The 13,804-nt window shown below is 41.8% G+C and overlaps 1 protein-coding gene across 1 annotated transcript in view; it reads right to left on the bottom strand.

Moving 5' to 3' along the window:
• LOC122803147 (serine/threonine-protein phosphatase 4 regulatory subunit 2-A-like) overlaps positions 1 to 13,804 on the bottom strand; it is a gene marked incomplete in the record, with an annotated part of 737,724 nt that overhangs the window by 28,416 nt on the left and 695,504 nt on the right. Inside the window, 1 exon segment of the mRNA XM_044072767.1 lies at positions 5,474 to 5,545. Coding sequence (XP_043928702.1) covers positions 5,474 to 5,545 — 72 coding nt within the window.

Below are 13,804 nucleotides of genomic sequence, written 5' to 3'. Positions count from 1 at the left end.
ACCCAGAAAGGTAATTGCTAATAATCAGGAGCTACATCAATTTTTATACTGCATTACTCTGCTTCTTCAAAATAGTTATGTAATTCTATGTCATTCATTAGCTACACTTGGGCCAGTAATCAGGAAGCCTCAATCCTCAACACTGACACTGATGAGGGACCTTCACTTGAAACAAAAATAAATGGACAATGTATTTTCAGATGCAGTCATCTGCACCAAGCACAATTTCCATTAGAAACACACAGGCAGAATACTCAGTCCTGGGGCTGGGGTTCCCTCTGTCTATCCAGGCCCCAAAAAAGACTCCCCAGTGACACAACTGTACAGTTGAGTCATTAGCCAAGTGTTCCAAGCTAAGTCCTCCACTATCCTTTCAGTGAAACCAGTGCTCTGTGTCCCTGCTCCAAGTAGATGACACACACACACAACTTGAGATTTGTTTTTCACAAACACACACACACGCACACACACACACACACACACACACACACACACACACACACACACACACACACACACACACACACACACACACGGGAAAGGCTGGCACAGATTTAGCAGCTATGGACCTTTTACCCAGACTATAAGTTTGGTATTGCCCCAAGAACACTCCACAGCCAGACCCACTAAGTCTCTTACCACAGATCCCAATTATAATGAGTAAAATTAATTATAATAGAAATGGTAGTATGTGACCAATACAGCAATGCTTTCAGGAGCTTCCACAGTGTCACCAAATAAATATAAGTATTTTCAAAGGTTAAAATATTCTCTAAAAGACCAGGCACAATGAAAAGTTTAAATATATTTAAAAATAAATAATAAAAGAACATGAAAGTACTAAATATCTATTTACAATAAACACCAGAGTTTCAACCACAAGAAATATTAAAAACAAAAGATTCACACAGATACAGAAAAACAATACTTAACTAATCTCACTATATTTTCCAGACTGATCTAAAGAATTAGTGTTCCCTACCTACTTAATAAAGCAAGACAAGATGAAGTTGGTGTGTGATCTTGTCCGTTCCAAAACAGAGTGCCACGAGATCTCTCATCTCATATTAAATTATCATTTCAGTACTGGATTACAGAATGACATCATATACATCTGGTCATCTGACTTCTTGTTCCCACACTATCCCCTTTACTAGAAACAGAAACAGAACCCAACAGATATGTGTCATGATATAGACACACACACACACACACTGAGCTTTGCTAAGATGTGTTATAGCTGATGGAAGCTATAAAACCATATAAAAAAACTTCCATCCTTCCAGGGTAGCAATTAGTTCACCCATAAGGACAATACAATACAATAGAATTCTTAGTCCTGGTTATCACAAACATTTTGCCACTGGCAGCAATCAGAACTGTAAGATACAATCTTTATTACCTTAACCAGGTAATTTAATTTCAATCTATTTTTCAAAGTTAGCTGGACTGAGATTAACCTCTTCTCTTCCAGTATCCTCTGCTACAATATATTAATTTCAGCAGTTAGAATACAGTCTGACATATAAGTGTATTTCTCTTCTGTCCAGCAGGGCCCACTGTTGGTACAGTTTTAACACAAGTACCATTACAAATACTTTTTCAACACAAGCAAATGTACAAATCAGTTTGATATACAAATGGCATATATATTTTTTACAAAACTGCAGCTAGTTATGCTGACATATGTTTCATTTTCATTGCCATACTTATCCTGGCAAAGCTGGCAATACCTCACAAACAGATTAACCAAGAAATACCAGCACTATCAATTCATAAACTGAAGGCATAAGACTCTTTGCTTAGGAAAATGCCAAGCTAAGCTTCAATCAATGAAAAAACAAGAAGGAAGCAAAACATAGAAAAAAAAAACAAACACTTATACATTTGCCTGCCTGTAAGCTGTCCATCTAATCAAATACTTATTTCCACAGTAAATGACATTTAGCTATTGCCACAAGAGAATTAGTAACCATAGGCAATGTAATATACTCCAACAGTACACTTTGATATATGTTTACTTGATCCTGTTTGTCAAATAAGATTGTAGCCCAAGTCTCACACTCACTGTCACCTGAAGTACTCATAACTGAAGAAAAGTGAGAAAAAGAGATACAGAGATTCATCACTACCTCCAAGCTTCAGTCCAGTCTCCTCTACATCCTCATCTTATTGATGCACACCAATAAAATTGTACATCTCTTTCTGGATGTAAATAAATCAAAGAAATAAAATGCTTTCAAGTGTCAGACTTGTCTCACCTCCACTTCCACTGTCTATCCTGTTGATATATACCATTACTGCTTATAAGGTATCCATCGACACATTCAAATATGCAAACATGGACCTGGCAGTTAGTATGAAGAATGAGCTACAAGGTCATATACTATAAAATTATGGTGGAAGGGTTGGAAAGCATACATGAGAAAACACATGGAGCATCCCTGACCTTTCATTACGAATACATCTCTCTTATGAAAAATAATTAATCATGATCCTTTGGAGGAGAGATATGTCACTGCATGTTTATCTGTAAAATAAATAATTGAAGCTTAATGACATCTATTTTTAATTCCATAGGGAAGTGTGTATTTTGTATATATTCTATACTGCAGCAAAGGGATCAAACAAAGATGGCCCAGTACAAAAATGGAAGCAACACAGTCTGCTTCAAGTCTGATGACTGGCGAAGTCCACTGGGTCATAAAGAGCCCATTTTCAGTGGAGGCCCGGGGAGAAAAACTCCAACATTTGCAAGTTACAAAATAATAACAAGATTTGTACAGAACAATTAAAACAGTTACAGAAATATAATACATTATGTAATAAGCTTTTAGTGCGTTAACATTTAAACAGAAGGTTACTAGCCCTTTTGAAGGTTGGGTAAACTGAACATTTGCAGAAAAAGACATTTTTGTCAAATAAGCTCTTTGTAAGTAAACATTAAACAAGTAGCTACTAGCCCTTTGCAGGTTAGGTGGACCATTTTATATCATATTAATTAGCATTCTCATTTTGTTTTTTATCTGTAATGTATAATTGTTTTCCATGATACCATGAGCACATCCGTGTAGTCTCAAGTTGTACAGCATGGCTATTTATGTACTTCTCCTGCTATATTTTACACTTTACTTCTGCCTTTTGGCCTGGACTGTGAAAAGACCTTCACAGCAGTGTAGCAACCAGCTAGAAATAGTATACAAATTAGTATATAAAACGTCATGAATAATATGTGAACAAGTGTTAAATAGGTTCACTGATAAATGAATTAGGGTGTATGACTTGGACAATGAATAGGGAAAGAGAAAAAAAGGACAGGCTTTCACCGGTAGGAATTGAAAGTACACATCTGTATTGTATAATACATGTATTTTTTAAAGGATCTAGTACTCAGACTGAGGATTGGAGGCTACAGCAATGTCCTGTATGTTAAATTAACTATTCATGTCAATATTCCTCTCTTAAAAGTGGCTGTAGTTGAAAGGAGGGTAAATGTTTATAGGTGAGAATGTTAGGATTATAATACATAAAGGGTTACAATCACGGCCATATATTGGCCTGCAGTATAAATTGGCTCAAAATGTACACTAGGACTACCTTTATTTATCTTGCTCAAAAAGTTAAGGAACTAAAACTGGGAATAGCTGGACTGGAAGAAAACTAAAATTTCACATTAGTTAGCACCTGAGTTGGATGTTCAGTTGGAACTTGTTTAACTCAAGGCTTAGCTGGTATCATGTAGGCTATTAAATTTTAATGACAGAAAACATGTAAAATGTCAAAGATTAAGGGCAACGTGCTATAACTAAGAACAGAAAAAGTAAGATGCTTAAGGATAGACCCATTTTCAACACTCACAGGGAGTACTGCCACTGAAATACTAAACCAGAAAAATGAATATGTTGCTAAAAGAGAAGGTAGAACAATTGAAAGTACTAAGCTAAAGCATTAATACTACCCTATCGAATGATAGAAATAGCAAACGCTAATTCATCGTACCTAAACTATCTAAACCACAAAATATCAAACACACGGAACAGCAATTTTTTTCCCTGGGAAAAAATTCACTGTTCCGAAACACATACACACAACACAACCACACCAAAACAAATAAACCACACACATACACTTATCAAACCCATAATTCTAACCCTACACTACTACCTATCTAATCACCCTAAGCCAACCCTAACCCTAAAGCCCCTAACTACCACACAATCACCTTACCCGCTCCCTAACCCTAAAGCCCCTAACTACCGCACACTCATCTGACCCGCTACCTAACCCTAAAGCCCCTAACTACCGCACACTCACCTTACCCGCTCCCTAACCCTAAAGCCCCTATATATCGCACACTCACTTTACTCGCTCCCTAACCCTAATGTCCCTAACTATTGCACACTCACCTTACTTGCTTCCTAATCCTAATGTCCCTAACTATCGCACAGTTACCTTACCCCGATTCATTCCCACACTTACCTTAACTCGGTCCGTAACCCCCGTTCGCATTCTTACCTTAATCTGGTCCATGACCTTCCCACCATAGTAAAGTAAATAGCGAAGCCATGGAACGGACAACCGAAATCTTACCCTAGGTAAGATTTCGAAGTTCCGTGGCTTCGCTATTTTCAGTTTTCGACAAAAATGGATCGATATTATAGCATTTGAAGTTTTGAAACTTCAATGCTATAATATAGACCCAAGCTAACACAGTGTGAACAACATCAGGTTTGCTAGCATATGAGTTAATCACTGTATGAGTCAATAGCTAATGCATGGATATAGTGTTCAAATGTAAGAAGTGGCAAGGGGTAATCTGCAAACAGTTTATGACAGATACAAACAACAGTTTAATATACAAATAGAAAAATCCAGTCATTGACCAAAGTGTCTCCACGCTTGCCATAAAGGACTACAGCAGTAGAAACATTTGCTGAAGTATGCAAGCAGGTTAGTTTCCAGAAAATGCAAGTAACTTTTAAGATTGATGAATAACAATACTGAGGATATGATTACAAGTCAGTTGTCTTTTGTAACACATTCTCATCTTTCAGCATAAAAGAGAATACTCTCTTATTAGAGTATTTTCTCAAAGTTGCTAAGCTACCACAAATCCAAAAGCAAGAAAGGATGTTAACAGGTACTATCAGTTGACAATGGCACTGTAATGCACCACTACTACTTTGAAGTATGACAGTAATTATCTCTAATCCTAGTTTTCCAGTTTTTGATTAAAACAATTCATCCCAAAGATTCACGATTCAGAGACAAAAAATCCAACAGACAGCTTTTGATTGCTTCTTCAACTGTTACTAACTTTAAAGAGAATCTGTAAGCATAGGTTCTTCAGTTCTAAGGAAAGCAAGCCTACGTTAGGTGTTGTCCATAATGAAGCTAAAATACTAAGCATGTGCTTTAAATTCATAAAAATGAGGGACAATAAAGAACTAAAACATTATAAAGGATTAGTTACCTGACCCTTGTTGTGTTGTATCTTCTGATCCATGGGTGCCTTTTCTATCAGGCTGGTCTGGTTTTGTTACTCCTATGAAAGCAGAAAACACAGTAAAATTAATTAACAGTGCAAAGACCTGCATTCCAAATGTAGAGAGATAATGACTGTGATACAAGTAGATAATCAGTGGGTACTAATGTTCTCCCAGGGTTATAACACAGCTTAAGGGTTACATAAAATATCCAGGATCAGAAGAGGACAGCTGTTGTGATGGCTGGCAATGGAAAATGAGTATTAGCTGTGTTAAAGCTAAACATAAAATGAACTAGCTGTGGACAATAAAAGATGATGACATCAGAGTTTCTTTAAGTGATTTATTGATATTTTTCCTTATCAAGCACATTTTAAATATTGAAAAGACACTCCCCAGGATTCAGCAAGCTCTGCATGGTGTTGCAGGAATAGTGCAAGAGCTGCTGCAGGCAATATGGCCGATGTGCAATCCAGGAATGAGCTCCTGCACTATTCCTGCATGGACACATTCCCTGTATGCTGACTACCTCATTTGCTGGTGAACACCATGTAAATGAGGTGAATTAGCAATCCAGGAAGCAGGGAAGCATCTGTGCAGGAATAGTGTAGAGTGCTGAAATGTATTCAGCCAGAAGCTGAATACATTTCTGCAAACTACAAAACGGAGGCATTACAGCTCATAAACTCATAAAAAAGCATGTATTATAAGGGTTAGGCATGCCAGTGGCCAAATATATGGTCATAGGCATGAAAAATAGTTTCAAAATTATAAAAAATAACTTTATTTTATTTTTTAGCTGATTTCGGCCATTTAAATGTGTAGCAGTGGTGCACAAATGGGACCGGCCCAAAAATAAGTAAAAAAGCTGGAAATAAGCTTTTAAACCAAAATCATCATTTTGTCATAATAGCAGCCGTGGTGGTGCAGCGGTAGCGTTTTCGCCTCACAGCAAGAGGCTCTCCTGTTCAATTCTCTGCTGGAGTGCCTTCTGTGTGGAGTCTGCATGTCCTCCCCACGGTCGAGTGGTCTTTGCAAGACATGCGTAAATGGGCGTGCCTTCGCTGAAGGTTGGGCTTCGAACTGGCACCTCGGCACCATAAAAAATCTACTGCCAATCATTAGCGGACCAGAGTTCCTCTGTAACAACCCCTAACTGGGAAAAGCGAAAAGAAGAAGTCAATGGCACGCATAACACAAGACCATGGAATAGTGGTTGCTAATGGGGAAGGCTGAGTGTCAGTTTTGTAACCATGCATTAGCAGTCAGTTTTATGCAAATGAGGGGAAAGATACTGAATCACAGATTTCCCCTGAGTGCTAGCTTGCACTCAACCGTGTAGGTGCAATAACACCATGGTCTAAGCCTAAGAGCTAGATGACCTCATGAGGGGGAGTGTTATGACTGCTGTAAGCTTACTGGAGCATAATGGCCCGGGTTTGCCCTTAGCTAAGCACAGCTAAGTAAGGGGGTGTATCTGACACTGCCTAAGAGTATTTACATTGCCTAAACAGGTGTGCATGCCACGCACCGGGTTTTAAACAAAAAAGAAAAACAGGAAATAGCAGTTCCATTCACATTTGAGCACTGGGTTTGTGCGGCGCACCTCAGGTCTTAAACGGGAAGGCAATGGGAAGGGAAAACAGCAGTAGGAAGGTAATCAAGGAGAACTAGCATAGCTGGCAGGTGAAATGTATCAGAATCAGCCAATTACACAGGCAGCAACCCAGCCCAGCCCTGCAAACTACTGCAAACTATGCAAACACCTTTCACTCTGTTTTTTCCCACAAACTCTACACCACCGGTGTGCATAAACAGGGAAATTTTACCTAACAAAACTAACAAAATGATAGGGGCTGCTGTCGCTCTCATACACCAATATCTGGAAGAGGCTGAGGGTGGTGAGGATGAGAATGCTGATGACCAACCCACAATGAGGAGAAGGAAAAGAGTGTACAGACCCAGGGTAACCTACTAGGGGCTACATAAACTGGAGAGAGTGGAGCACTATAGGATGGACAGGGACCTCCTACAGCAAATTGTTGAGCTGTGCCGGCCAAGCCTCATACACAGAACCAACAGAGGGGGAACCCATCCCAGTGGATACCAAGGTATGTGTAGGCTTAAAAAAAATAACCATGGGTACCTTCCAAAGGCCAACTAGGGATATTATGGGGATCTCACAGGCATCAGCATCCAGGGTACTCTACCAGAATATGGATGCCATATCAGCACATGTCGATGAGCACATATATTTCCTTAACACTGGTGAGGCATTGACTAGCAATATGCGTCTCTTCCACCAAACAGCAGAATACCCTGAGGTAGTGGGTACTATAGACTGCATGCACATATGCATCAACGCACCACCGGTGAGCAGGGTAGGGTCTACATCAACCACTAGGGCTTCCCCTCCATCAACTGCCAGGTCGTGTGTGATGCATAGGGCATTATAATGAATGTCTGTGCTGGCAGCCCTGGAAGCTATCATGACTCCCACATCTGGCATATGATGCAGCTGTACCAGAAATTTGCCAGTGGGGACATTCCATATGGCCACCTAGTGGGGGATGCTGGTTACGCACTGGAGCTGTGGCTGATGACACCCATCAGAAAATCAGAAATGCACACATATCTGAAAAGGAACTCCATAATGAGGCACACGCACAAACAAGAATCATAACAGAGCATGTGTTTGGGATGTTCAAGTCATGGTTCCAATGCCTGGACATATCCGGTGGAGCCTTGCAGTACTCTCCAGCTACATGTACACAAATTTTCATTGTATGTGCCATGCTACACAATATGATCCTTTGGAAACAGCTGCAACAGGAACAGCATGGAGCAGGGCCATACAGCCACCCACCACTGCCAAGGCCAGCACAGGCATAGAGTGACTCAGAGGAGGAAAAACCTGAGCCTGCCCCTGTAGGCAGAAGGAGGCATGCCCAGGATGCCCAGGCTTTGGCAAAGAGGCAACGTATAGCACATACACTGACAAGGTAGGAACCCAGGGATTGACACCTCTCTGACTCACACATACAGTAAAAGGGATGCCAAACATGACACTACCTGTGCTTTACCATGTATAGGGATTGTACTATGTGCATCCGACATAGTCAGCCCTATAGCACCATCCTCAATACTGGCACACCCACAAGGTAAGTCACTCTCCCTATCAATTGCTGAATCGAGTAGTATGTTCTGCTACTTGTATCCATGGTATGGATGTGAGCATGCAAGGGAATCGGTTGGCTGAATGGGATGGCAGCAGATAGTAGACACCTATATGGTCAGCATGAAATCTATAACAAATACTGGTGCCGACGAAGTAACCAGTACTAGACAAGGTCACATATCCCACTGCAGGACATGTGATGGGCTAAATGTGTGTTCACACATGCATGTCAGTGAGGCTCGCATACCCAACAACAGTCCCAGCCACCAGGACAGGCACAGATAACCACAAAGAAAGGCTGTGGTAAAGCCTCCAATTGATGGCAATGGAGAACACCCCCTTCCAGACCTACACAGACAGACTACAACAGGTCAGGCAGTTGGATGTAAGTTCTGAAGGGTAAGAAGTCTGAAACTGAATTGTAGGTTAATAAAACCTAAGATCTGTACTCCACTGATATGCCTCTAGTCTGCATGATAGGTCAGAATACAAAATAAAATGCAAGCCAACAGAGTACCTGAAATTCCAGTACAGTCATAGAAAATGTTTACAGTTGTCAGGTGTGCCCCCCCCCCATCCTATGTAGAAATGTAGTAACATGTACGTGTGAGTTTAACAACAGTGGAGCACAGATTACCTGAGCTGGCCCAATTAGCAGGATAGATTATTGCACATGTACAATATGCAGGGCCTTGTGTGTTAGGTTGCTGTGTGTTGTATACTGTGTGGAAATGGTCAGCATATAGGCATGGAGGTTTGTGTCCCGGTGGCCTATGGCCAGTACTGTTGATGACAGGGCCATGTTTTTATAACTGTAGTGCCAACCATAATGCATCCCAGCAACACCCAATCCAGCAGTCATCCATATTCATTGTTCAGATGTAATAGCTGTCACCATTTGAAAGATGGACATGCCATGAATGTGGGCCCAGGCATACACACAGTACACAGGTGAAAGTACCCTAGACAGAGTATATAAAATGCAACTGTCAAATGCACACACCTTTGGAATTGTACATACAGGTTAGCAGCACATTAGTTGTCTGTGTAGTATGGAATACTGATGTAGTCTGGCCAATCACTGGCAGACCACAAAAGGCACAGTTATGAAGTAATGAGAAACTGCCGATGTCCCTGCACAAGCCAGCATAAGGTGAACGTCCCAGGTATATCTGTGAGTCAGCTGCAAGAACCTTCCATATCACACATGCACTCAGCTCACCCCACCATCAGCCACAGGTTTTATCACAGGTCAAATTCCTGCTATTGGGAATGAGTACAGTATGACCTCCACTTCTGTATGAGAATACACAGTGAATACAGCATGATGAAGAGGTGTCCCATGCAGGTGTGTCCCTAGCTGTAAGCAGCACCCTGTCAGCATCCATATCAATGGATTAATAAGGACAGGAACTACTCCATTAACACCTCACACACCTACCCTGTCACCCCAGGGGAATCCAGTGGCTTGCAAACTGGGACTGTAGGAGTGACAGAATGCACTGGCCTGCTACAGATGGCCTGCATCACTACCAGATGCCCTACAGTCCTCTGACAAATGCCTGTGCCTCACCAGTACTGGCAATGTATGTTATCTCATGGGGTCCCAAATAACAACATAAAATAGTCCAAAGAACACACATGCAAGGCCATGTAGACAAATCCCAGTAGCATGCCCACCATGTCATACTGCATGAACTGTGGACCAACCCCTAAATACTGCTAGGATGAAGGGACAACTATAGGGATACTTAACAGTTATCACTCACATAATGTTAGGAAGAGGATAGAATTGAGGGGGTGTAGAAGCATGGACGCCATGGAGTGTGTGAAGTCTGAATCTCTAATATGTGCCCATACTACCCCTGCCTGCAAACCCAGTAATGGGTGGCTACAAACCTGCTCATAAACCACAATGTGAAGGGGAACTGACCAGATATATGAGCCCTGCCTCTGGGTAACCTGTGTGAATCTGTACAGCTGAGAGTTATGGCCATAGCAGGATATGGCCATTCTGTCACATCGATAAACGTACAAGCAGGGGATTCTCAGCCACCACAGTACCAAGGTGCTGGACCATTTACATAGACCCATCAGCAAGTGTCTGCGGCTCCCCCTTCAGAATGGCATGAATGCGCAATAATATGTAGGCTGCAGACCACAATACTGGACACAGCTTCATTCATCTTATATTCCCCTGAAATTACTGTGAGCAACTAAGTATATCTGTCAGTAGATGATGACATAATAAATCACAGTGTAAAACAGTACATATGTCTGAATATCTCTGTTAACACCAAAACCATGTAGCACAAGTAGCACAGACACAACAGTTACAGTACCCCACTATCCGTTGCCGATTGTGTCTCCATATTGTCAAGCTGTCTACTGATATCCTGCAGAAACATGATGCTAGCTGTAGGTGTAGAACACAAATTCCTACACTGGAGTACAGCCCACCTGTAATGGATTCACACATTCAATACAGAAGGTTATACTGGGCATGCTCCCTCACTTAGAGAAACAAAGCCCATGTCTGACAACAAAATACAGAAGGTGATACTGGGCATGCTCCCACAATTACAGAAATGAAGCTCATGTCTGACAACAACAGTGGACTATACATATCTGTCAGTCGCAGATTTCAGTGCACACACACACCACATTGCACACCATTCATGCTTTGCACACACATGGGATAGGAATACACACATATATCCAAGGACAACACACTATACTAGGTCAAACATACACAAACAGAGATGTGGGGAAGAGAGAAACAGACAGTGACAAAGAGCTGCCCATCATGAGGCTTGTCCCACCCACCACACATCCAATTGGCCAATATCACATGATGGCCGATGTCGATCACTGTAGACATTTGCTTCTGGTAGCCCTCAGCACTACAGTGTCTGTGGTGCGTATGATAACTGTGTAACATGACAGTACAAATCAGTATTCCTCTAGCAGTCATATACCTAGTCCTGTCAAATTAAAAGTTGTGTGAGACTTAGTGTTGTGTGTGTGTTTCCAGAGGAATGGTTTATGGCCCATTCACACACACACACACACACACTGCACTCCCCATTGCCCTACTTTAGCAAGCTTTCTGATGTAAGTCACCTTGAAATTCCCCTTTGAACAAGGTTCGGCCCTATAAGTTCTGTGGGGCATGCAATAACTGCGTAATGCTATAGTGCAACATACTAGTTAGGTAGGAGTTCTAATCCCAGAAATGGTAACTGTGAAACTCTGTGTGTGTCTAGGGATCAATGATTTTGAAGCCACTCACAGTAACTACACCTCCCATTGCCCTACTTTATCAAGCCTGCTGATGTCAGCCACCTTGAAATACGTCTTTGGAGAAGGTTCAGCCCTGTAAGCTCCGTGGCACATGCAAAAACTGCATAATGGTATAATGTGATGTACTAGTTAGGTAGGAGTTCTAATCCCAGACATGGCAACTGTGAAACTGTGTGTTTGCGTGTGTAGGGATCAATGATTTTGAGGCCACTTGTCACTACACCTCCCATTGCCCTACTTTAGCAAACTTGCGGATGTCGGTCACCTTGAAATACCTCTATGGATAAGGTTCAGCCCTGTAAGCTCCATGGTACATTCAGTAACTGCATAATGCTATAGTGTGACATACTAGTTAGGTAGGAATTCTAATCCCAGACACAGCAACTGTGAAAATGTGTGTGTGTTTGTGTGTGTGTGTGAGTGAGAAGCTCCATGGCCAGTGTGAGCATTGTGTAATGCTATAGTGTAATATACTAGTTAGGTAGGAGTTCTAATCTCAGACATGGCAACTGTGAAACTCTGTGTGTGTGCCTGTGTGTGCGCGTGTGTGTGTGTGTGTGTGTGTATAGAGATTAATGGTTTTGAGGCCATTCACAGTCACTAACCCTCCCATTGCCCTAATTTAGCAAGCCTGCTGATGTTATTCTCCTTGAAATACACCTTTAGAGCAGGGCTAGCTCCATGGCACATGCAATAACTGTGTAATGCTACAGTGTAACATACTACTTAGGTAGGAGTTCTAATCCCAGGCATGGCAAAACTGAAACTTTGTGTGTGTAGAGATTAATGGTTTTGAGGCCATTCACAGTCACTACACCTCCCACTGCTTCAGCCCTGTAAGCTCTGTGGTGCGTGCAATAACTGCATAATGCTATAGTGTGATGTACTAGTTAGGTAGGAGTTCTAATCCCAGACATAGCAACTATGAAACTGTGTGTATTTGTTGTGTAGAGACCAATGATTTTGAGGCCATTCACAGTCACTACACCTCCCATTGCCCTACTTTAGCAAGCCTGCTGATGTCATTTACCTTGAAATGCTTACAGTGGCCTTTTTGCTATGTTCCCCACTGGACGCCTGCAACAATTGTAGAGTCTGCAAATGTAACCCACAAAGGGAATACCATGCCTTATACACATGCCGTGTATTGACAGATGCCACTAACACCACTGAATACCTGTATCATGCTGTCAATGTAGGTGCAAGCACGACCTCAGTTCCATAGCCAGGTCTCACCAAATGAGGTCAGGAATGTCACATCAGAAGATAACACTCTGTCCACACAACATGTCCCAGAGACCTCAACTACACTTCCACATGTCAGAGAACATGCATGTGCAACATGTGCACAACCCAGACACTGTCCATGTTATGGAATATAGATCACATACATGGCAAGCATTGCACAGCACTGGCCACAACAGTAACCCAGATGAGTGGATGGTGAATACAATACCCACCTGTGTGGGCCAATACAGGGACTACTCCCGTGATCCACACTGGAGACCATTGTCATGTGGCCTGTTGCCACGGTATTCCCTTTGCCTAGCCTTGTACAGCCTTTAGGCACAGTCGCCTACTACGCACCTGTGAAGCAATGAACCCATGCATCTCAGTACTAGAAAGTGTGTGTGTGTGTGTGTGTGTGTGTGTGTGTGTGTGTGTGTGTGTGGAGATTAATGATTTTGAAGCCATTCACACTCACTCCACCTCCCATTGCCCTACTGCAGCACTCCTGCTGTCAGTCACCTTGAAATAACCCTTTGGCCGTATATCAGCCAGATAAGCTCTGTGGTGCGTGTGATAACTGTGTAATACTGTAGTGTAGTAAACTAGT

This window comes from Protopterus annectens, chromosome 5.part1 (assembly GCF_019279795.1).
Source record: "Protopterus annectens isolate FY-2018-M chromosome 5.part1, PAN1.0, whole genome shotgun sequence".
Taxonomy (NCBI): Eukaryota; Metazoa; Chordata; order Ceratodontiformes; family Protopteridae; genus Protopterus; species Protopterus annectens.
This window is presented reverse-complemented; position numbering and strand designations above follow the sequence as displayed.